Source organism: Oncorhynchus masou, chromosome 25 (assembly GCF_036934945.1).
Source record: "Oncorhynchus masou masou isolate Uvic2021 chromosome 25, UVic_Omas_1.1, whole genome shotgun sequence".
NCBI lineage: Eukaryota > Metazoa > Chordata > Actinopteri > Salmoniformes > Salmonidae > Oncorhynchus > Oncorhynchus masou.
The window spans coordinates 28,779,509-28,804,107 of NC_088236.1; the positions used below are offsets into that span (position 1 = coordinate 28,779,509).

At 44.2% G+C, this 24,599-nt stretch overlaps 1 protein-coding gene across 3 annotated transcripts in view; it reads right to left on the reverse strand.

Moving 5' to 3' along the window:
* Positions 1 to 293: 293 nt before the first annotated feature.
* Positions 294 to 24,599, reverse strand: part of LOC135514061 (membrane-associated phosphatidylinositol transfer protein 2-like) — a 96,675-nt gene continuing 72,369 nt past the window's right edge. For 2 of the 3 annotated variants that reach the window (XM_064937240.1, XM_064937241.1), the window contains exons 7-25: positions 23,803 to 23,898; positions 21,917 to 22,021; positions 21,725 to 21,789; positions 17,330 to 17,574; positions 17,019 to 17,208; positions 16,080 to 16,199; positions 15,610 to 15,824; positions 15,190 to 15,365; positions 10,651 to 10,821; positions 9,450 to 9,602; positions 7,924 to 8,088; positions 5,336 to 5,484; positions 5,110 to 5,226; positions 4,884 to 5,000; positions 4,310 to 4,458; positions 3,939 to 4,088; positions 3,632 to 3,812; positions 3,267 to 3,395; positions 294 to 3,157 (exon numbers count right to left, since the gene is read on the reverse strand). In XM_064937240.1, the coding sequence (XP_064793312.1) occupies positions 2,804 to 3,157; positions 3,267 to 3,395; positions 3,632 to 3,812; positions 3,939 to 4,088; positions 4,310 to 4,458; positions 4,884 to 5,000; positions 5,110 to 5,226; positions 5,336 to 5,484; positions 7,924 to 8,088; positions 9,450 to 9,602; positions 10,651 to 10,821; positions 15,190 to 15,365; positions 15,610 to 15,824; positions 16,080 to 16,199; positions 17,019 to 17,208; positions 17,330 to 17,574; positions 21,725 to 21,789; positions 21,917 to 22,021; positions 23,803 to 23,898 (3,047 nt within the window). In that variant the 3' untranslated portion in view covers positions 294 to 2,803. The remainder of the gene's footprint in view (positions 3,158 to 3,266; positions 3,396 to 3,631; positions 3,813 to 3,938; positions 4,089 to 4,309; positions 4,459 to 4,883; positions 5,001 to 5,109; positions 5,227 to 5,335; positions 5,485 to 7,923; positions 8,089 to 9,449; positions 9,603 to 10,650; positions 10,822 to 15,189; positions 15,366 to 15,609; positions 15,825 to 16,079; positions 16,200 to 17,018; positions 17,209 to 17,329; positions 17,575 to 21,724; positions 21,790 to 21,916; positions 22,022 to 23,802; positions 23,899 to 24,599) is intronic. The other variant, XM_064937242.1, reaches the window with a different exon arrangement.

A 24,599-nucleotide genomic window follows, 5' to 3' on the forward strand; every position in this document is an offset into this window, starting at 1 on the left:
ACGGGAGGATCTTGTCAATGATCTCAAGGCAGCTGGGACCATAGTCACCAAGAAAACAATTGGTAACAGAATACGCCGTGAAGGACTGAAATCCTGCAGCACCCGCAAGGTCCCCCTGCTCAAAAAATCACATATACATGCCCATCTGAAGTTTACATTTACATTTACATTTAAGTCATTTAGCAGACGCTCTTATCCAGAGCGACTTACAAATTGGTTAATTCACCTTCTGACATCCAGTGGAACAGCCACTTTACAATAGTGCATCTAAATCATTAAGGGGGTGGGTGAGAAGGATTACTTATCCTATCCTAGGTATTCCTTGAAGAGGTGGGGTTTCAGGTGTCTCCGGAAGGTGGTGATTGACTCCGCTGTCCTGGTTTGCCAATGAAGTTTGCCAATGAACATCAAAATTATTCAGAGGAAAGAGTTGTGGTCAGATGAGACCCAAATGGAGCTCTTTGGCATCAACTCAACTCGCCGTGTTTGGAGGAGGAGGAATGCTGCCTATGACCCCAAGAACACCATCCCCACTGTCAAACATGGAGCTGGAAACATTATGCTTTGGGGGTGTTTTACTGCTAAGGGGACAGGACAACTTCACCGCATCAAATGGACAGGGCCATGTACCGTCAAATCTTGGGTGAGAACCTCCTTCCCTCAGCCAAGGCATTGAAAATGGGTCGTGGATGGGTATTCCAGCATGACAATGACCCAAAACACACAGCCAAGGCAACAAAGGAGTGGCTCAAGAAGAAGCACATTAAGGTCCTGGAGTGGCCTAGCCAGTCTCCAGACCTTAATCCCATAGAACATCTGTGGAGGGAGCTGAAGGTTTGAGTTGCCAAACATCAGCCTCGACACCTTAATGACTTGGAGAAGATCTGCAAAGAGGACTGGGACAAAATCCAACCTGAGATGTGTGCAAACCTGGTGGCCAACTGCAAGAAACGTCTGACCTCTGTGATTGCCAACAAGGGTTTTGCCACCAAGTACTAAGTCACGTTTTGCAGAGGGGTCAAATACTTATTTCCCTCATTAAAATGCAAATCAATTTATAACATTTTTGACTTGGGATTTTGTTGTTGTTATTCTGTCTCTCACTGTTCAAATAAACCTACCATTAAAATGATAGACTGATCATTTCTTTGTCAGTGGGAAAACATACAAAATCAGCAGGGGATCAAATACTTTTTTCCGTCACTGTATGTTTGGAGGAAAAAGGGGGAGGCCTGCAAGCCGAAGAACACCATCCCAACCGTGAAGCACAGGCGTGGCAGCATCATGTTGTGGGGGTGCTTTGCTGCAGGAGGGACTGGTGCACTTCACAAAATAGATGGCATCATGAGGACAGAAAATGATGTGGATATATTGAAGCAACATTTCAAGACATCAGACAGGAAGTTAAAGCTTGGTCGCAAATGGGTTTTCCATATGGACAATGACCCCAGGCATACTTCCAAAGTTGTGGCAAAATGGCTTAAGGACAACAAAGTCCAGGTATTGGAGTGGCCATCACAAAGCCCTAACCTCAATCCTATAGAATATTTGTGGGCAGAACTGAAAAAGCATGTGCGAGCAAGGAGGCCTACAAACCTGAGTTACACCAGCTCAGTCAGGAGGAATGGGCCAAAATGCACCCATCTTATTGTGGGAAGCTTGTGGAAGGCTACCCGAAACGTTTGACCCGAGTTAAACAATTTTAAGGTAATGCTACCAAATACTAATTGAGTGTATTCAAACTTCTGACCCACTGGGAATGTGATGAAAGAAATAAAAGCTGAAATAAATCATTCTCTCTACTATTATTCTGACATTTCCCATTCTTAAAATAAAGTGGTGATCCTGACTGACCTAACACAGGGAATATTTACTAGGATTGAATGTATTTGGCTATGGTGTATGTAAACCTCCGACTTCAACTGTATATAGCTAAGGGCTGTCCTTTGCACGACGCAATGCGGAGTGCCTGGACACAGCCCTTAGCCATGGTATATTGGCCATATACCACAAACTTCTGAGGTGCCTTATTGCTATTATAAACTTGTTACCAACGTAATTAGAGCTAAAATAAGTGGTTAGAGCTTTGGGCCAGTAACCGAAAGGTTGCTAGATCGAATCCCTGAGCTGACAAAGTAAAATTCAGTCGTTCTGCCCCTGAACAAGGCAATTAACCTACTGTTCGTGGGCCGTCATTGTAAATAAGAATTTGTTCTTAACTGACTTGCCTAGTTAAATAAAGGTTAAATATACCAAGGTTGTTAGCCAATCAGCATTCAGGGCTCAAACCACCCAGTTTATAATTTGGAGTATAATGCTTCTATGGATGTCAACCCCAATGCATTGTTATGTCATCGTCACCAAGCATTACACTTAAAAACGGCTTCAATTACCACCAACGATTTCCATATGGCTGGCTTCACTACCATATATTTGAACCAGAGTTAGCATTTATCAGATATTTATATATTATGCAGCGAAAACAGCCAAATATATCCAAATCGGATTTTAGTAACCACATTGTGGGCCTGTTAGAATACATCAATCCTGATGGATTTGCCGAATATCCACTTTGTTCGATCAGCTTGCGCTTTCCCCAAGTTCCATTGACCTGTTTACCGCATGTATTCTCTCATTCTTCTTCCTGTCTCTGTATTTAGAGCTTTGAAAGCCTACGACCAGCATCTCACTCTCCCCTGTCTTTAAATTATTCTCTGGTCATCTCAATCTTAATTTCTTGAATTTCTCTTCCTGCAGTTTTTCCCTTTCCTCATCACCTTTGTCCTTGCTCAATTTCATCCTCCTACTTTGGGTTGAACACCCCAGGCTCCAGCTTGGTGCTGCCACTGCGGCCCCAGCAGCCTGCTGTAATGCTCATGCTGCGCTGGGCTGGTCCAGGGCCATGCTGGCTGTGGCTGTCTGACTGGCTCTGTGTGCGCTCTGGTCTATTGTGGCCACTGCCGCTGAGCAAGCTGGAGGACGGCTGGGCGGATATGGTGCGCAGCAGGTGGTTCCGCTTCCGTAGGAAGTCGCTTTTTGCACCCAGACCAAAGCTGCCTTTCCGTAGGACCATGCGGGCACTGCTAGTCTTTGCTGGCCGAGAGCGCTGGTTGTACTCCAGCTGAGAGAGGTGGGTCGCATAGCCCTCTGTAATGAACTGTTGGGACAGGCAGGGAAAGAGACAGTCATATAATGTAATGAAGTGCTGCATATGGTAAACTAGAGGACCAGGACTAAACTAAAAAGTCAGTGCATGTGTATCGTACCTGGCACTGAGCTTGCATCTTCTTGGAGGATCGGCCAATGATGTAGATCTGGGAGGGAGAGAGGCCGATGGAGGTGTAGACCGCGATGTCTTTGGTAGAACCGTAACAAGCAAAGATCTTCATGTGAGCCTGTGGAACCAGCGAATCAAGTGTCATCGATAAATTAGGACCAAAAAAATTTACTTTCTTGACAATCTCGCCTAATCTTTTTGTCTGCCCCATCTCTTCAATCATCTCCTCTCCCTTCATTGTCTTCTGCACCATTCCACTTAGCCCTCATCTACTCCTGAACCTACCCCCAGCCTCTGTTACCCACTCCAGTACCCTCAACAAACCCACCACCCAACCCCCACTGCCATCCTGACCTCCATGAGTGACTTGAGGAAGTTGGCTTTGTGTCTGAGTGGGTCGTGGACCAGGCCATCACAGAAGGAGACGATGCCATGGGGGAAGTTATGCTGAGACAGCCAGGCCACCACTCTCTGCTTCTGCATGTCTGGACGCCCCGTCACATAGACGATCAAATAGCCCAGGTCCTGCCAGTGCCTGGAAAGAAATCAAAAGGTATAAGAAAGAGTGGAGAGAGTGCAACACAACGGGTTATAGAGACAGAAATCATTTTGGCAGATGCTTATTACTGTCCAATCGCAGGTGATGCCAGGTGCATGTTACCTGACCACATCGACTGCTCCGGCTCGAACTTTGGGATCGCTCCCCATGATGGACACGCTGGCAGCGAATGAGCCGTCTATACTGAACACAACAAACTCTGTCCCATGGGGAAGCACTGTCAGGTAGCTGTCTGCAAATGTGTGATCCCCCCTGTCGGTGATAGGACACAAAACAATTTGAAGATAGAGGAGAAGAGACAGACAAGTGGAAAGAAATAAAGAGGCAGAAGAACAGAATAAAAAAAGAGATGTAAGTGTTTTTTGACAGAGTCACCTAAAACACTCCAAAAACAGAGGGCACCATTTCTGAAGCCTCAGGACTAGATTGGCTGAGAGAGACCATAGAGAGCATGCCATAGATGCCAGTCTCACCTGACCACCAGTTTGACCGGATAGACGCCAACCCCCAGCCGTTTGCTCTCTGGGATGATGAAGGACACACGGCCACCGCTGTTGGTCAGCTCCGTGTCAAAGTACACCCAGTCTCCAGACGGGGGCTGGGTCATGATGTGGATGTCCACCTGTAAACATAAGATATACGCCGTTTAGCAGATACATTTATCCAACGCATGCATACGTTTTACATATGGCTGGTCCCGGGAATCAAACCCACTACCCTGGCGTTACAAGCGCCATGCTCTACCAACTGAGCTACAAAGGACCAACATAGAGATAGATATACAACCACTTTGAACACAAACACATTGAAGATGCACACATACATGTAGCGTATTTTGAATTGAAAACAAATACAGATAAGACTCATGGATGGAGGGATAAGTACATAGGGATAAGGTGGATGGAGGGATAAGTACATAGGGATAAGGTGGATGGAGGGATAAGTACATTTGTATATAGGACCTTGTGTTACAAACCAACTATTTGTATTGTTGTAATGGAGAATGATCATACTGATCGCTGAGAGAGAGCGAGAGAGAGAGCCTACCTTCTCCCCAGTCAGTGTGACCATGTCCAGAGGTCCGTACATGAAGCGGCCAGTCACGATCTGCAGCCCACCTTCTGTGAACACTGCATCGTTTACACGATGATTGGCTGTCACATTCTGTCAAAGAAATACACACACATAAATAGATTGAGACACAATTACACAGTGTTAGCAAGAGTGAATTTCTTCAAGTGGTCAACACTGTTCTAGCTGCAGCAGACTGTACCCTGATCTTGACGTGGGTTCTCTTCCTGAGCCACTTCTCCCGGGGTTTAGATGGAGTGAACTCTGACACCTCCTTACCATCCAGCTCCAGTATGCTGGAGTTTTCATGTCTCATCACCTAAAATAAACATATAGATGACACCACACATACTCACCATAGCCACACTAGTGTATATTTTAAAGGGGGTCAGAAGCGCAGGCCAAGGAAGATTGTGGGGTGAGCTCACCTGTCGCAGCAGGAAGGACACTACATCAGTGGACTCCCAGTAGGATGCATGGAAGAGGTGCGGTAGTGCCACTGTGGGGAAGGCTGTCAGGGCATCAGGGCAGTACAAGGCAAAGTCCACACGCTTGGTGCCCCACCAACGAGCTGCGACTGCATGGTGAGAGGGGGTACATGGGTAGGGGTGGGGTGGAATGGTTGCATTGTGAGTAAGGCAGAGGGGCAAAACATCCCAATACACACCCCTGGAAAAGTTCAATCATAAACCGTTTGGCTGTATTGAAGGCTGTATTCAATCATAAACCACTATCAAAGCCCAGATTGTCCACAGCAGTTCCTCAGCTAAAAGGGAAGTAAGACAGGAGTTGAAGATTGTTACTGTTTAAATACATATAGAAAAGGAAGAGAACCATTATTATGCAATAATTACATTGTTAAAGTTGATTCAAGACACGAGTCAACGTAAATAGCAACAACCCTGCAGTTTTATTTGTAGTAAATATGAAGAAAAGGGACGATGGTTAAATGAGTTTGCCAAATAAAACTTCACTAAGTGGATTCACACTGGGACTGTCACTAATGAATTCATGTTGGCCTCGCTAGGGCACAAATATCTGAATAACGATTTATTCTTGTGGACTGATCACAAACGTGCCTATGTCAACTATGAGGCAGAGACTGGGAGGTTGGGCAAGTAGCCTTCATGCTATATCATTTGGATGATGGGTATGTTACACTTTTAAAGTCACAATATCACCTCAGTATGTAGAGGGTCTCTCTTACCGGTCCGGTTTGTGAAGTTAATGGGACTGTGCTGTATTCAAAAAACAGTCCACCAGGGAAAAGGATCGTCATAGAAACAGAAAGGAATAAACCGAGAAAAGCTGAGAGAAATCTCTGGTAGACAAGAACCATGTTAAAAAGAGATTGATTGTCCAATATATTAGGATTTCCCATAAGAGAAGTCAGTAGTAGGCTGAGCCTGGATTTGGTACATAGTTGATAGGGTCCAGTGTTATATAAGAATACCCTGATCCACTTCTGCCTGTCCAGGGAGACCAGGTCATATATGGCATACTCCAAGCCAGCTGGCAAGTGTCTCTCTAACTGACCAGAGCCACAGGGGCTCACACCTCCGTTGGCTTCTGGGTCTCTAGGTCTAGTTGTGGCCCATTTCCTGGATCTGTATTGGTAATTCCTGGGACTGGGTCACTCCTTTCTTTTCTAGGGGACTTGAGGGGGCTTCTCAGGGAGAATTTTGTTTGTGATGTCAGGGCAATTTGGGACAAAAGGCTTTGTCCCAAAGGGAGTTTTTGGTTTGGTTAATTTGGCATGCTTGTGCTATGGGAAACAAAACAAAAAGAAAAAACACGTGAAAATGAATGATGAATAATGTCAAAAGGAATTTTTTTCATACTGTCGAGGACAGTATCTTATAGGGCAGTTAATTCCAGTTTGCAAACATGTGTAAAGTACTTCTGCTACAAGCTGCATTCACAACCTGAAACTGACTTCAAAACAAAGTAATCAATTAAGTGTCTCACTGGTCCTCGTATAAACTGAAAAAGGAAGGTTAGAATTATCTTTTGACAAAACCCATTTTCATACATATTTTGTGTGTGTATATTCTGTTTTGGTGCATTTCTGAACAGCGGCAAAAACATTCTATGACACTTGCTTTTGACAAGCAATGAGCAATTCTTTCAATGACCTCATCAACACACTATTACAACTTCCCAACTGAGTAGAACGTTAGTAAATGTTTGAAAGCTGTGTTATTGGTCCTGATTTTGGACATATCCACTTCAGACAGAGATTACTAGGGAAAGCCAGACTTTGGGAGACATTCTTCTTTACATCAAACACAAAAGAAGCTTGGGCATCTGGGTAGACAGTGTGACAAGGTGTGAACGATGCAGGAATGACTCTCTTTACATGCATTGCAAACACATTAAATAAATGCAGAACTCCTCCTTTGCATTTACATTCAAACAATGGCTCAGAGTAGGACGAACACGCAGTGACAGAACGTGAGCTTTTGCTTCTTCAGTAGTCATGTTTTAATCTTCTGGCACATTGAATTTGAACAATGGATATGTCTGTGGTGATGTTATGCTCCCTCTCTGATGAAGGGGCTTAGAGCAGTGTAATCCATCACAGGTTTCGTAATGTGTTGTAGCTGAGCTAGCAGGTAACTAAGTGGTTATTCTGTGAATGCAGGCCACAACTGGGTCACTACAGAGCTGCTCGGGATCCGACGCACTGAGTGATGTGTGCAGAGTGTGAGTAAGGAGGGTGAGAATCAGAGAGAGAGAGGATTGGGATGAGAATGAAGGAGTGAAGTGGGGTAGGACGAGCAAGAGAGAAAGGAGAGAGGGGGTGAAAGAAAAGAGAAAGGAGAGAGAGAGAAATAGAGAAAGACTAGAGAAGAGTGAAAGAGGAGTTGAGATAGAGCAGTGAGTGAGTGAGTGAGTGAGTGAGTGAGTGAGTGAGTGAGTGAGTGAGACTAGAGAAGAGATTGACTGAAAGAGGAGTTGAGATGGAGCAGTGTGTGTGAGAGAGAGAGAAACTTCTGGTAAGGAGAACACTTACTGTTGACTATGTTGGTGGCAGTGTAACTGTCTGCCATTCCTGAGACCTGGCTGGCAATGCTGACCTCACTGGCCCTCCGCAGGCCCCGGCAGTGGGGGCCCGTAACGGGGGAGGAGGGGTACGAACTGTCCATGAAGACACCACCATGAGACTGAACAAAATCCGCTATTGAGCCGAAACAAGGATATCCCATTAGACATAGACAAGAGGAGAGGTGGATGAACAGGGAGGTAACAGGATGAGAAGGAAGGGGTTTGCATCCAAGAAATGTGATGGGCCAGGCCATGGTTTTAGTGGGCGTGAAACCAGCAGGAGCCAACGTCAGATTTCTGGGATAATCAGTGAGTGGTCAAATAGTGTTCTGATGAGTACAACAGCATGTGAAAAGTGACATGTGTGGAAACTTTTACTCCATTGGTGGTCACATTACTAAGTCTCAAAATGTTTAATGTCTGTCAAATGATTAGCTGGATTATTATTAGCATGTATCACTAAGGTGATAACAGTTCCATTTAGTATATGTAATCAACAGATTGTAACAGAAAGGTCAGGAGATACTATATTGACCACAAGGATACACAATTACAATGCAAGGGGCAGGGTTCCATGTTTCAAGCAGACATCTGAGCAACACAGTCAGTATAGCTTCCAAGCCTCCGATTTGGCAAAATCACCCACTAGGAGAAGATAGTTCTCTAGTCACAGTGTTATGGTTTATAAGGAGACATTTGCCTATCACCTTTACACACTCCCCAACGCTTGTATTTGTCGTTAAGGAGATGCTGCAACAGCAAAGAAACCACATCACAACAATGAATGCAGATAGTGGTACCATATTTTCATACCATTAATGAATGGGCATGAATTATTGATGGTAACAATACTACATAATTCCATGTGTTATTTCGTATTTGTCTTAACTATTACTCTACAGTATAGAAAATAGTTTTAAAAATAAACCTTTGAATGAGTAGGAGTTCAAACTTAACTGTAACTATCTGGACAATGGACATGAATAATTGATGGTAACAGCAAGCACAACACGGCAAAACAAGGACAGGCTCTTCCAGGTCAAGGGTTCCTACAAGTACCTTTCTGAATCATTCACTGTGACAGCCACTGCTGTCTCTCTAAATCACTAAAATGCAAACAACAATAATGACTACTACATTTTGATTAGCAAAATTACCTAATCTTCGTGGAGGTGTGTAAACAGACAGGCTCTGAAAGCCATGCTAATGAGCTATACTAAAGGTAATGGACTGAGAACTGCAGAAACAGGGCAAGACATGTCATGCAGGACATGTTTGACCTGGAACAGTCAGTAATGTGACCAACTCTTGACTAGGGTAACATTCTCACAGCATTTTCATGCACCAGTTTTGGTAAGGGTCTAAAAACATACACACACAGACACAGTCAGTGTGGAAAGGGAAGGTGGAACTGCAACTAACACAAAAATACACGTGTACGACACAGAGTGAGAGACTTCTTCCCCCGAGAGGTGAAGAGGAGACGCTACACACACTCCAGAACAGCAGGTGTGGCCTTGAGGGAGCCCTCCTGCCAGTTTAGCACCGGCACAGGGATGCAGGTCTCGCTGATGGGCTCCTGACAGCGGAAAGAGGGGGGGGGCCCAGTATCGAGCAGGAGCTGAGGGTTGCTCTGGACTGTCTCCACTAGAGGGTGAGATGGGGGGTCAGAGGGGAGGGGGAAGGGGACAGGTTTTGCAGAGATGGGGAAGGAGGCCAAGAGAGGAGGGGAAAAGGTGACAATGAAGACACAGAAAAGACAGCAAAGGCGAGTCAAGCCCAGGAAATACTGCAGTAGCAGTAACTAAGGCAACAGCAGGTTCTAGAATAGAGCTAAAGTGAGCAGTAGAAGGGGGATGCTGTTATTGGATTCTAATTCAGACTCGGCTGACTCTAACTCATGTTGACTCTAACTCAGCACACACTGATTAACAAACCAAAATGAATCTTTAAAACTTTCTCAATGCTGCACAGTAAACCTGAGGATATGGGCTGACAGCCCATTAGATCAAAATGATCATCATATTACTTCATCTATTATATCATATCCAAGATAAAAAGAATCACAGCTAGTAGCCATTCACAACTAGCACCATTCACAACTAGCACTTCTATCAGCAAAGGAGAGATTGAGTCTCTGGCATTACTTCTTGAATAGCAGAATAATAGTGTATCGTTGAGCCCTACTTAAACAGAAAGGGTGCAGTGTAGCCTGCAAGGTTACTCTACTGTAAGCGCTAGCCAGCCACAACAGAAACCAGCAGGACCATGAAAACATATAGATGAGAACAGTGCTTCACAAAGACTTGAAGCACAAATAATAGAAAAATGTTACATTTTCCTAAACTTGAAAGACTTTTCGGCCTCTAATAGCAATCCACAGACCACTGGCAAAATGTCTCAGAGACATTCCTTGTGGGAAAGAAAACTAACTACATAATCCATCACATTTGTCAGTTTCTACACACCCTGTTACATCACACAGAGTCCCCAATGGATAATCTAAACACGGGTTATATAACCTATGAATGTAACAAAATGTGTACATTTTTCTTTGCATATAAATACACAACAGTTATTTGCTCATACAGGCACAAGGGTGTGTGTGTGTGTGTGTGTGTGTGTGTGTGTGTGTGTGTGTGTGTGTGTGTGTGTGAGACGTTCATGTTTCCAGCACTCAGTCCAGTGTGCTCACCCAGTAGAGCCGAATTGCCGTCCCCCAGGGGGAAGCGTGTGTAGCGGGGAACATTGAAAGGAGGCAGGAGGTGGAACTTCTTCTCCAGGAGGGGCTCCAGGCGCGAGGCCAAGGGGTCGGCTGGGTGGAACAGGTTGTAGATCTGCTGGCAGGCAGGGCGCAGCTGGGCCACTAGGGGAGACAGAGTTAACAGGCGGAAATAGGTCGTCATTAGTTACCACAGCCACAAAGTCAGAAGGGTCGACCAATCAGATGAGGGAGTGTGATGACACCTATAACGAGAGACATGCATTTATTTTATCTAGTGATCCATCAATGATGTGGTCATTTATTATCTGTAATAAAACCAACCATTCTAAATGCAAAGTGGTAATCGGATGTTGTCACGTTCTGACCATCGTTCGTGTGCGTTTTCCTTGTTTTAGTGTTGGTCAGGACGTGAGCTGGGTGGGCATTCTATGTTGTGTGTCTGGTTTGTCCATTTCTATGTTAGGCCTGATATGGTTCTCAATCAGAGGCAGGTGTTAGTCATTGTCTCTGATTGGGAACCATATTTAGGTAGCCTGGGTTTCACTGTGTGATTGTTCCTGTCTCTGTGTTTTGCACCAGATAGGGCTGTTTTTGGTTTTCCACGTTTGTTGTTTTTGTAGTGTTCATGTTTATCTGTTTTAATTAAACATGAATCAATATAACCACGCCGTGTTTTGGTCCTCCTCTACTTCACCACAGGAAAACCCTTACAGATGTCTTATTCAAACTCAGCTTGCAAGCTTGTGTTTGCCCTAACTCATAGTTCTTTGTCTTAAATGAAATATACTTAACAAAAATCTAAACGCAACTTGTAAAGTGTTGGTCCCATGTTGAAAGCTGAAATGAAAGATCCCAGATATTTTCCATACACACAAAAAGCTTATTTCTCTCAAATTTTGTGCACACATTTATTTACATCCCTGTTAGTGAGCATTTCTCCTTTGCCAAGATAATCCATCCACCTGACAGGTGTTGCATATCCAGAAGGTCATTAAACAGTATGATCATTACACAGGTGTACCTTGTGCTGGGGACAATAAAAGGCCACTCTTAAATGTGCAGTTTTGTCACACAACACAATACCACATACGTTTTGAGGGAGCCTGCAATTGGCATGCTGACTGCATGAATGTCCACCAGAGTCGTTTTAGAGAATTTGGTAGAATGTCCAACCTGCCTCACAACCGCAGACCAGTTGTAACCACACCAGCCCAGGACCTCCACATCTGGCTTCTTCACCTGCGGGATCATCTGAGACCAGCCACCCGGACAGCTGATGAAACTGTGGTTTTGAACAACCCAATAATTTCTGCACAAACTGTTGGAAACCGTCTCAGGAAAGCTCATACTGTGTCAAGATCCTGAGGCCCATTGTCATGCCATTCATCCGCCATCACCACATGTTTCAGCATGATAATGCATGGACCCATGTCGCAAGGAAAATGTCCCAGTCCATTGCCTGCCTACTCACCAGATATGTCACCCATTGAGCAGGTTTGGGATGCTCTGGATCAACGTGTACGACAGCATGTTCCAGTTCCCACCAATATCCAGCAACTTCACATAGCCATTGAGGAGTGGGACAACATTCCACAGGCAACAATCAACAGCCTGATCGTCTCAATATGTTATGCTGCCTGATGCAAATGGTGGTCACACCAGATACTGAGTGGTTTTCTGATCCACACCCTACTTTTATTTTGAAGGTATCTGTGACCAACAGAGGCATATCAGTATTCCCAGTCATGTGAAATCCATAGAATAGGGCCTAATGCATTTATTTCCTTTTATGAACTTTAACTCAGTAAAATCTTTGAAATTATTGCATGTTGTGTTTAGATTTTTACTCCAATATCTGCATTGTTTTTGAAATGGCATGTAAACAAACAAATTGCCATGATTTTAGATTTTCCATTTGCCAAATCCACAAGTAAAACATATAGTTTCATAGAAATATTCACAGAAATTAAAATGTTTGAAATTGGCCATTTTTTGGCTGATTTAAGATTAAAATTTCAACCCTGTTACTTTATTTGACATCTAGGCACTTAATATAGTAATTTATTTATTTAACATAACATAGCCTTGCAGTCCACCTTTTTGATATTTTGTACCATTTTCCATCTCTGGACAAAGGCATGGTCTTCAAACTATGGAAGATGGCAAAACATTTAATAATTGCAATTTATTGGACTTACATGACACCCAAAGCTCTTTCCAGTCTAGGGGGAAACTCACCACCCTGAACCCACTTACATACTGTTCATTTTTATTTATTTTATTGTCCCATCCACCCTCCTATTCAGAAGACAAAAGTAACATTGTTTAAATGTTTTGTTTTTTACAGCTATTTGGTACAAAACAATAAGGACAACTGCTCTTTCCATGACAGACTGACCAGGTGAATCCAGGTGAAAGCTATGATCCCTTATTGATGTCACTTGTTAAATCCACTTCAAATCAGTGTAGATGAAGGGGAGGAGACAAGTTAAAGAAATATGTTTAAGCCTTGAGACATGGATTGTGTACCTGTCATCATTTTTTACATTTTATTTAACCAGCTAAGTTGACTGAGAACACATTCTCATTTTACAACAACGACCTAGTGAATAGATACAGGGAGAGGAGGGGGATGAATGAGCCAATTGTAAGCTGGGGATGATTAGGTGACCGTGATGGTATGAGGGTCAGGTTAGGAATTCAGCCAGGACACCGGGGTTAACACCCCAACTCTTTCGATAAGTGCCATGGGATCTTAAGTGACCAGAGAGAGTCAGGACACCGGTTTAACGTCACATCCAAAAGACACCACCCTACACAATCTCTGCCCTGTGGCATTGGGCTAATTTTTTTAAACCAGAGGAAAAGGTGCCTCCTACTGACTCTCCAACACCACTTCCAGCATCATCTGGTCTCCCATCCAGGACTAACCAGGACCAACCCTGCTTAGCTTCTGCAGCAAGCCAGCAGTGGGATACAGGGTGGTATGCTGCTGGCTAAAGGGGGTGAATGGGCAAGATAAAATATTTAAGTGCCTTTGGATGGTGTATGGTAGTAGGTGCCAGGCACACCGGTTTGTGTCAAGAACTGCAACACCGCTGGGTTTTTCCATGCTCAACAGTTTCCTGTGTGTATCCAGCCAACTTGCCACAACTGTGGGAAGCTTGGGGTCAACATGGGCCAGCATCCCTATGGAATGCTTTCAGCACCTTGTCCATGCTCCGATGAATTAAGGCTGTTCTGAGGGCAAAAGTGGGGAGGGGGTGCAACTTAATATTAGGAAGGTGTCCTTAATGATTTCTACACTCAGTGTACATTATTCCTACACTTTACATACATGGTACTTTTATATACATAATTACATGATGGGAATACAGTTTGATATGTACACATTACAGAGGGGATATGTACCCCTACGGAGGGGTTTCAAAACAGAGAGTGGTGCTGGAAATCTGGCCCTTGTACTGACAGATTTCTGTTTCACATTGAGTCTCCACAAAGGAGATTTGGAGATCTGTCTTTGAACTTACTGCCCTCTTGTTAATTTCACCAGCATATTTCTCTTTGGCTTTTGTTTGTTTGTCTTTCCCCTGGTGGCATTCATACATCGTTGTACCCACAACTTGAAATGAAACACCATTGAATGGGAGACTGAGTTTTTTCCCTGCCAAAGGCTGTGCATCTGTTGAAGGTCAACAATGATATATTGCTATTAGAATGAAAGGCTTGTAGGGAAACTAACAATGTTGCTCTATAAAATAGAATAACTCTGTGCCTGGAATGGAATCCTTTATGCTAGCTATCTCATTTTAGACGAGAGTAGCAAAAGCTCCTTACTAGTTATCTAAAAAAGAAAAGACAACTTACCCTTTTGCCCAAAACCTTGTCCTTGTTCAATGTTATGAATGTTAATGATGTTGCCAATCCTTGTTCCCGAATGTATTTAGTCCACAAACTTGAACTCGAGATATGCCATTTCGAAAATTAGGCGTTTCCCACGAACCGGAATACGTGTCATCACACTCCCTCATCTGATTGGTCAAGTAGGCGGGCCTTCTGACTTTGTGGTAACTAGTGGCAGCGTGTAAAGGAGAAGGGGATTTCAAGGAGATAAGACCCCACAGTACCTCCTAGGTTTTCACTACCCAATTCAGACCACACCACGTTTAAATGTTAATTATAAATGGGGCGGTCTCGCCCTGAATGCTGATTGGCTGACAGCCCCGGTATATCAGACTGTATACCACGGGTATGACAAAACATTATTTTTACTGCTCTAATTACATTGCTAACCAGTTTATAATAACAATATGGCACCTAGCGGGTTTGTGGTATATGGCCAATATACCATGGCTAAGGGCTGTATCCAGGCACTCCACTTTGAGTTGCGATTAAGAACATCCCTTAGCCGTGGTATATTGGCCATATACCACCCCCTCGTGCCTTATTGCTTAAATAACACATTTTGAAGGCACTTTATTCATTTTACCTCTGTTTAAGTGGGCTTACCGTCCAGCACAGGAATGACAGTCTTCCTCAGGGCGAGGACAAGGCCCAGAGGAGAGCCAAAGAGGAAGAAGTCTGCCACCTCAAATTCAAACTTCCCCAGAGAGCCTGCATCCTGAAAGGTGCTGCTGCTGGACCTGCGTGAGGACGGGTCGGTCCGCAGAACACTGGAGTGGAGGCTGAGGCGACAACAGACAAACAGTCAGGATCACAAGGAGGGAAGCACACCCACATCTACTGTATGCACACAAACACAGCATACAGTAAGAGAAACAGAGACCAATGTAGGTAAACGATTATAGCAACCCATGACTCTACAATATCACATGCATAGCCATATACCCCTCTCAGTACAGTAACAATATTAACCATCAGCTTCATCAATGATGTCATGTAACTGTAGTAATGTAACCCCTGTCACACCTAGTCAGGAAGGCCTGGTGGTGTTTGATGGTGTCCAACTCATATGTGGAGGAGTCGCTCGTCTTGCGGGGCAGCTGTCTCTTGGGGTCATCTGGTCCTCCTGAGCGGGGGATGTCAATGTTGCTGCGGCTCAGGTGGCGGCTGCTCTCCAGGGTGGGAGAGGCAGAGCCATACCCACTGTTGATGATGATCCCTGGAGAGAGGAGGTCCTGGTCCTGCAGGGAGGTATGCGGGAAAGGACAGAGGTTGGGGAATGTACAGTGAACTTGACCGATAAGCAAACAGCACCAGAACGAGGATGGGTGTTGGATAAGTGTCCTTTCTTGAGGAGAAATGTGGTGGTGAAATAGTGGAGGGCTGTAACTTGTATTTAGGGTGAATAAGAGCTACTGGTTGAGTGTCTGGGATTTGGGGTAGGGGCAAAGCTTAGGAACAGGTAGAGTAGCTAAGCATTAAGGTTTGGGTCTTACCTGTACGCTGATTACACTTCCCCTGCGGCTGCTGTTCTGGCTCTCACCAATAGTCTGGTTGCTGATACACAAGGCGTCAAACCCCAAGATCCCTCCCACGCAGTCCCCAATCAAGCACACCTACATAGAGGTCACAGGTCAATTTACTAAAACAGATCAGATCATTAGATATCAATCAAGCAGGATGCAGATAAGAGGGTCCAATCCATTTTAAACTAATCAGATGTCATAACCACGTAATCAAACAAACCCGCCCGAGCAAACACACACACACACGTTTGGTCCCCACAAGGATAGTAAAACAAACAATTGATTCCCATTCAAAGTCATATTTTCCCTAACCCTTAACCTTAACCCCTAACCCCAATTGTAATCGTAACCCTAAACCTAACCCCTATGCCTAAAATAGCTGTTTTGCTTGTAGCGAAATGTCCGAATTGTCTTTGTTTTACTATCCTTGAGTGAACTTCTGGTCCCCACAAGGATAGTAAAAACACAAACAAACATACACACACACACCTACACACAAATCTAAAGCTTGATGAAATACATCCTGTATTGAATGAGCAATCTATTAAATTATGTGAGCTTTAGACAATTTGTTATAAAAAGGCTTGAATTTATACAAAATTGAACCTGTGTCAAATATGGAATGATAGCTTCATTTTGGTTATCTAAAATAACATTGCGTAACAGTAAACACCCACACCCACATAATTCAGAAACAGAAAACACACATAATTAATTGGCGCAAAACAGCTTCAAAACTAATGTTCTTCACAAGAAATCAAGTGTATCTCCTCCTTGACTAGGGAACATGCTCTTGAATCTCAGTATTTGGACTGAAGATATTATGTTCTGCCATTTGAGAGTTCCAAATAAAGAGCAGCCCACACCTGGAACAATGGAGAGGCTGACAGGCCAGTGGCAGCACCTCACCTGGCCAGAGAAGGTTGTCCCATCCAGGGACCTGATGAAGTCGTTGTACACCTGGTTGGCTCTCATGATGACGGTGGCCACAGCCTCCTGGTACTGGGGGGTGGAGGTGGCCAGAAGAGGCAGGGCAGCCAGGGGGGTGTGGTCCTGACTGCTTGACAGACAGCTCTCATCATAGCTGTACGGGCTCAGACTGAAGCCAAGGATGGACACACAGGGGAAAGGTTCGTAATAGTAGTAGTGGTGTGTGTACTGTAGTTATGTACACATTACAATATCTACGGTTGTGTAGTGTGTGTGTGTGTGTCCCTCACTTGGACACCAGGGAGAAGGCCTCAGCACAGATGGCAGGGCAGGGCACCAGGCGGATGGCGATTCGTCCCAGCGCGGTGGGATAGTGCAAGCGCATCACTGTGTCAAAGGCAGTGCTGATGGTGTTGACATCGCCCTGCTTACTGGTCTGGTCCCCTCCTCCTGTGTCCAGGATGTTGCCTCCATGTAGCACCAGGATCAGCACGTGGATCTTAGAAGGCTGCAGACACTGCTGAGAGGAGAGGTCCTATTATGGGGAGAGGAAAAGAGGGGGAATTGATGGGGTGAATGGGATGTAAAGAGGAAAGGCAGGATGAGGGGCATTAGAGAGATCTGTTAAACTCAAGGGAAATGAAGCCATTCTCCCATAGAACCATGCTTCTGGATTGGCCGCTAATGATTCATGACAACTGACAATATGCTTCATGACTTACTCACAAAACTAGCCACCCGAGCCACGGCCTGTTCACCCTGCTACCATAAGGAAGGCGGAGACAGTAGAGGTGCATCAAAGCTGGGACCGAGTGACTGAAAAACAGCTTCTATCTCCAGGACATCTGACTGTTAAACAGTCACCACTAGCTGGCTTTAGTCACTGTTACTAGCCGGCTACCAGCTGGTACTCAAACATGCACCTAGAGACTGTTGCCCTATGTACATAGTCATTGAATAAATGGTCACTTTAATAATGTTTACATACTGTTTTACCTACTTACTATGTATATACTATATTCTAGTCAAGGCCTATCCTATATAACTACTGCTGTACACACCTTTTCTATGTATATACTGTCCGTAATGTCTATACACACCATCATACTCATATATATTTATATTCCGGACTCTGACATTGCTCATTCTAATATTTCTATATTATTTTTTTTATTTTGCAGATTTGCGTGTATTGTTTTGAATTGTTCGATATTACTCCACTGTTGGAGCTAGGAACATAAGCATTTCGCTACACCAGCGATAACCCCCGTTTTGCCGGTTTAATATGTGGGCTCTCAGTGTGGGGAAGAGAAGGTATGAGGCACTCTGGAAAATGTTGGGCTTATGAGAGCATATTTTTAACTCACCCCCTTTTGCCAACAGAACAGCCTCAAATCATTGGGGCATAGACTCTACAAGGTGTTGAAAGCGTTCCACAGAAATGCTGGCTCATGTTGAGTCCAATGCTTCTCACAGTTGTGTCAATTTGGCTGGATGTCCTTTGGGTGGTGGACCATTCCTGATACACACGGGAAACTGTTGAGCATGAAAAACCCAGAAGCATTGCAGTTCTTGACACACTCAAACCAGTGCGCCTGGCACATACTACCATACCCCGTTCAAAAGCACTTTGATGTTTTGTGTTGCCCATTCACCCTCTGAATAGCAGACATACACAATCCATGTCGCAATTGTCTCAAGGCTTAAAAATCCTTCTTTAACCTGTCTCCTCCCCTCCAGCTACATTTATTGAAGTGGATTTAACAAGTGACATCAATAAGACATGAATCACAGGGTGTCTATATGTGATGTCACCCTTCTGGTAACGCAATATTGATAGTAAAGCAATAGTAATGTAGCATCACAACAGCATGCCCGTCCAGCTTTCATCTGCACACTCAGACAGCATTAGAGCATCATTAACAAACGCTTCCAACTTAGCCAACCACAACAACAAGCCAAGAACAACATAAGCCAAGGGTAAAGACACATTTGTATACAAATTGTGACAACCCTCCCACTCTGTCTGCAGTATTCTCTCTTTGTTCTTGTTTCCTTATTAGGATGCCGGTGGGCGGAGTTGAGAGGGTCGTCAGCTACATGGGAAAATACCTGGGCCCGGTGTGTCCCAGGATAAATACACCACTTCCCCATTCATGGAGGAGACTCTCTCCATGCAGACACCTTTACAGATTTTGTTGTGTATCTTGGTGGCCTTTTGGTTATTTGCTTTGGCACCTTTCAACACCCTGCATTATCACATTCATGCATGCAAAACGCTCACTTACACTACTGATTACACACACCATTGTATATTGTACTTAGTTTACTTTAATTAATAAATATATATCTTGTTACTCCTTATCTCCACGTTGTCTCCCTTTTGTTACGGGCTTTGAGCCGGTTCGTGACAAAATACAAAACCACACTCACATAAAAAGGGAAAACATAATGTGCAGTTTTCCATTTTTTTAAAGAGTTGTTGGATCCAAAACTCATATTATTCAGAGGCTGTACACTGTAAACTCCACGGCAAGAAAGAGTACATTTCACAAGGGATAGAGAAGGGGTAGGCTGGGGCTGGGCCAGGGCGGTTAGTACTGGATCTGTTAGGGTCTCTGTGGATCTACTCTGGCCCATAATGCAATTTTATTTTTTTATTTCAGCTTTATTTAACCAGGTAGGCTAGTTGAGAACAAGTTCTCATTTGCAACTGCGACCTGGCCAAGATAAAGCATAGCAGTGTGAACAGACAACACAGAGTTACACATGGAGTAAACAATTAACAAGTCGATAACACAGTAGAAAAAAAGAGAGTCTATATACATTGTGTGCAAAAGGCATGAGGAGGTAGGCGAATAATTACAATTTTGCAGATTAACACTGGAGTAATAAATGATCAGATGGTCATGTACAGGTAGAGATATTGGTGTGCAAAAAAGCAGAAAAGTAAATAAATATAAACAGTATGGGGATGAGGTAGGTAAAATTGGGTGGGCTATTTACCGATAGACTATGTACAGGGGCGGCAGGGTAGCCTAATGGTTAGAGCGTTGGTAACCGGAAGGTTGCAAGTTCAAACCCTCGAGCTGACAAGGTACAAATCTGTCGTTCTGCCCCTGAACAGGCAGTTAACCCACTGTTCCTAGGCCATCATTGAAAATAAGAATTTGTTCTTAACTGACTTGCCTAGTTAAATAAAGGTAAAAAAATATATAAAAAAATAAATAAAAAAACAGCTCCAGCGATCGGTTAGCTCCTCAGATAGCAGATGTTTGAAGTTGGTGAGGGAGATAAAAGTCTCCAACTTGAGCGATTTTTGCAATTCGTTCCAGTCACAGGCAGCAGAGAACTGGAACGAAAGGCGGCCAAATGAGGTGTTGGCTTTAGGGATGATCAGTGAGATACACCTGCTGGAGCGCGTGCTACGGGTGGGTGTTGCCATCATGACCAGTGAACTGAGATAAGGCGGAGCTTTACCTAGCATGGACTTGTAGATGACCTAGAGCCAGTGGGTCTGGTGACGAATATGTAGCGAGGGCCAGCCGACGAGAGCATACAGGTCGCAGTGGTGGGTGGTATAAGGTGCTTTAGTAACAAAACGGATGGCACTGTGATAAACTGCATCCAGTTTGCTGAGTAGAGTGCTGGAAGCTATTTTGTAGATGACATCGCCAAAGTCGAGGATCGGTAGGATAGTCAGTTTTACTAGGGTAAGTTTGGCGGTGTGAGTGAAGGAGGCTTTGTTGCGGAATAGAAAGCCGACTCTAGATTTGATTTTAGATTGGAGATGTTTGATATGAGTCTGGAAGGAGAGTTTACAGTCTAGCCAGACACCTAGGTACTTATAGATGTCCACATATTCTGAGTCGGAACCATCCAGGGTGGTGATGCTAGTCAGGCGTGCGTGCGGGTGCAGTCAGCAAACGGTTGAAAAGCATACATTTGGTTTTACTAGCGTTTAAGAGCAGTTGGAGGCCACGGAAGGAGTGCTGTATGGCATTGAAGCTCGTTTGGAGGTTCGATAGCACAGTGTCCAAGGACGGGCAGGAAGTATACAGAATGGTGTCGTCTGCGTAGAGGTGGATCAGGGAATCGCCCGCAGCAAGAGCAACATCATTGATATATACAGAGAAAATAGTCGGCTCGAGAATTGAACCCTGTGGCACCCCCCAGAGGACCGGACAGCATGCCCTCCGATTTGACACACTGAACTCTGTCTGCAAAGTAGTTGGTGAACCAGGCAAGGCAGTCATCAGAAAAACCGAGGCTACTGAGTCTGCCAATAAGAATATGGTGATTGACAGAGTCGAAAGCCTTGGCAAGGTCAATGAAGACGGCAATGGGACAGGAAGTTTACTTGCTGACTGGTGCTTTGTTATGGTGATGGTGGGAATGGCAGAACTATTGGCTTGGTTGCTAACAGAGTCCCGCATCTGAACACAAGAGGACAGAGAGGCTGGAGTGGACCCCTCTCTGACTTTCACAACTAAAGCCCTAAGCAGAGTATTACACATCAATGCCTACTGTTAAACTAGAACACTTTAGTGACTGGGATTGAAGTTTCCTTTTAGCTTATTCCTCATGCATGTTCAATGTTGATATTTTGTCAGAATAGGACTGTCATGGTGTTGTTGGTATACCAATGTTCGGTTGGAAAGCCATTCACCCTCATAGGTACCTACCTCATCTAGTCTCTCATCACCGGCCTCCCTTTCATAGTCCCCTGCCATGTCCTTGTATAGCTCTCCTGCAGAAACATCCACAGACACACTTTACCATTGAGAATCAGAGTAATATAATACTGTCAGTAAAAGGAAACTTTGACACAAACTACATCTCCAACCATATAACACACACAGCGCTCCTCTCCATACCAGCGGTGTCTTCTGCATCAGCCGACTCAATCTTGTCCATGAAGTCGTTAGAGTTCCACTTGGCAATCTCCTTGGGAAAGACCTCTTCATCACCTGACAAGTCCTCTGTGGGGGAGAAGGGACAGACGTGATTTTTACAAAAATTATTATCAAGCATAACTCCTGCTAAGTCAATGTGCCACTTTATCTCATCTTCAGTATATTCAGTATATAACACCAAACGTTTTAGACAGTTATATGTTCACAAATGTGAAAGGGTCCTCCATGTACTGTCTGAGTACAGATAGAGACAAACATACACCCTGATCCCTACCATATTACATTATGTGGCCATGTGACCACTCCTTCAAGATAAATAAATATGAATACTGATCAGTAAAGTAATTGCTACCCTGCATGTTCCTCTGAAAACCAGTGGTTTTGAAATAGCTTTGCCTGCTCAATTGAATCAACAAGCCACTAGATCCTTTGGTGAAATCACATTACATACTGTAACCTAAGCACGTCTGCTTTATCAAAAGGTCACCACTAGATCCTTTGGTGAAATCACATTACACATACTGTAACCTAAGCACGTCTGCTTTATCAAAAGGTCACCACTAGATCCTTTGGTGAAATCACATTACATACTGTAACCTAAGCACGTCTGCTTTATCAAAAGGTCACCACTAGATCCTTTGGTGAAATCACATTACATACTGTAACCTAAGCACGTCTGCTTTATCAAAAGGTCACCACTAGATCCTTTGGTGAAATCACATTACATACTGTAACCTAAGCACGTCTGCTTTATCAAAAGGTCACCACTAGATCCTTTGGTGAAATCACATTACATACTGTAACCTAAGCACGTCTGCTTTATCAAAAGGTCACCACTAGATCCTTTGGTGAAATCACATTACATACTGTAACCTAAGCACGTCTGCTTTATCAAAAGGTCACCACTCGTAAAAGTCCATAAAAATGTTTACTGGTCCTCGGTTGCACAGATCAGGGAGAAGCTCAGACCAGTTAAAGGAGCTGAGCAGTTGAAAAGCTTATACATGAGCAATTATCTGAGTTCAATCAAACACTTTTCTATGGTACTATGGTGTTGAACGCTGAGCTGTAGTCAATGAACAGCATTCTGACATAGGTGTTCCTTTTGTCCAGGTGGGAAAAGGCCGTGTGGAGTGCAATAGAGACTGGCTTACTTTCGCAAGCCACTGTATATGTATTTGAACATGCAGATAAATGCAAATGCAGTTAATTCATGACATATCATGAACAGTTTCACCATGTAGATAGAAATGACAACCAAATAGCATAGAAATAAATAGATAAAAAGAAAATATGCAATACTTTATTATTCTTATTTGATGACCTGTTATTCATACTTCTTGACTCATTATGTCATATAGAACAACTAAGTTAACCATGCTTCCAAACATACCCCTACACACAGTAGAACATCGTTTCATGGATTGACTTGATGGGATGATTGACTCACCACAGGGAATGTGTGTGAGTGTGTGTGCACATGTTTGTGTGTGTGCATGTGTGTGTGTGAGGGCAGGGTGAGATTGCTTTGGCAATGGGGAACAGGTGAAGGTAGAGGGAGATGATTTCAGCACTTCTTCAAGACAAGCCAACCCGTGTTGAGTCATCTCCTGGCCTCACCCAACAGATGAACAACCGTGTGTCGAGCTCCACCCACCTATTTCAACCTCAGGCCCAAAGCATGCTGGGTATTTGGGTAGCTTAAAAACTGATCTGTGTTGAAGAGACATGTAGAGTCAGACGAGGAAGCACCAGGAGGGTTATGGGAAAGGGAACACACTACTAGTATTGTCTACTCTAACCTACTCCAGGCTTTTAAGATGACTTTATCAAAACGGTGGATTTACCATGAGCATCAAAGAACTCCTCCTCTGAGCTGTCCTCGGAGTCTCGTGCAATGCTCTGCATCCTCCATTCAGAGAGGCTGTGGCGTGACGGGCTCGCTGAAACACACAAATAGGGGAGGGAAATAAACAGTACCGCTGTTATTTTAAGACCCAACTGAATCATATTCTTACTGACATATGCTCAAAATGACGCACACACAGTGTTATATAAACACTCAACAGTGTCTGTAATGCTTGACTTGATCACAGAAGGATTGCTCAGTGGTCAGAAGGGGGTGTGAAGTGTGGAGTACAATGTAACACGTAAACCACGAACACACAGACAGCCAATTAGCACACAGAAAAAAAGCCTGGACTAAAAGCTGGACTGTCCATCATATATCTTTGTTGTTTGCCTCCAATATGATCACTGAGGAGGAGTGGGGAGGGGAGGGGGTCTCTTTGAAACCCTGGCTGGCACATGCTGGATGCTCATGGGCTGGGAAGCGCAGCTGTGCCTGTCAGCCCATAGATGGGAGCCGCAGGGGTGGAGCGGAGGGTCAGTGTGTAGAGCGTCAGCCTCCTCTAGCCTGTAATGTCAATACTGCCGCTATAAATAGCCCAGGAGAGCTCCAGAGAGGGGAGTGATACCGGTTTAAATTAGTATGGCTGGTTGAGAGACAGAGGGTCCAGGTGGCAGGCAGGATTCTGACTGCTGCTTAGAGGTGGGGATGGGGACAGGGGTTGTACTGTCTGTAAGATAGTTTTTTAAGCAGGTGAAAAAGATCTGGATAAAGCTGTGACAGTGGTACTGAAGC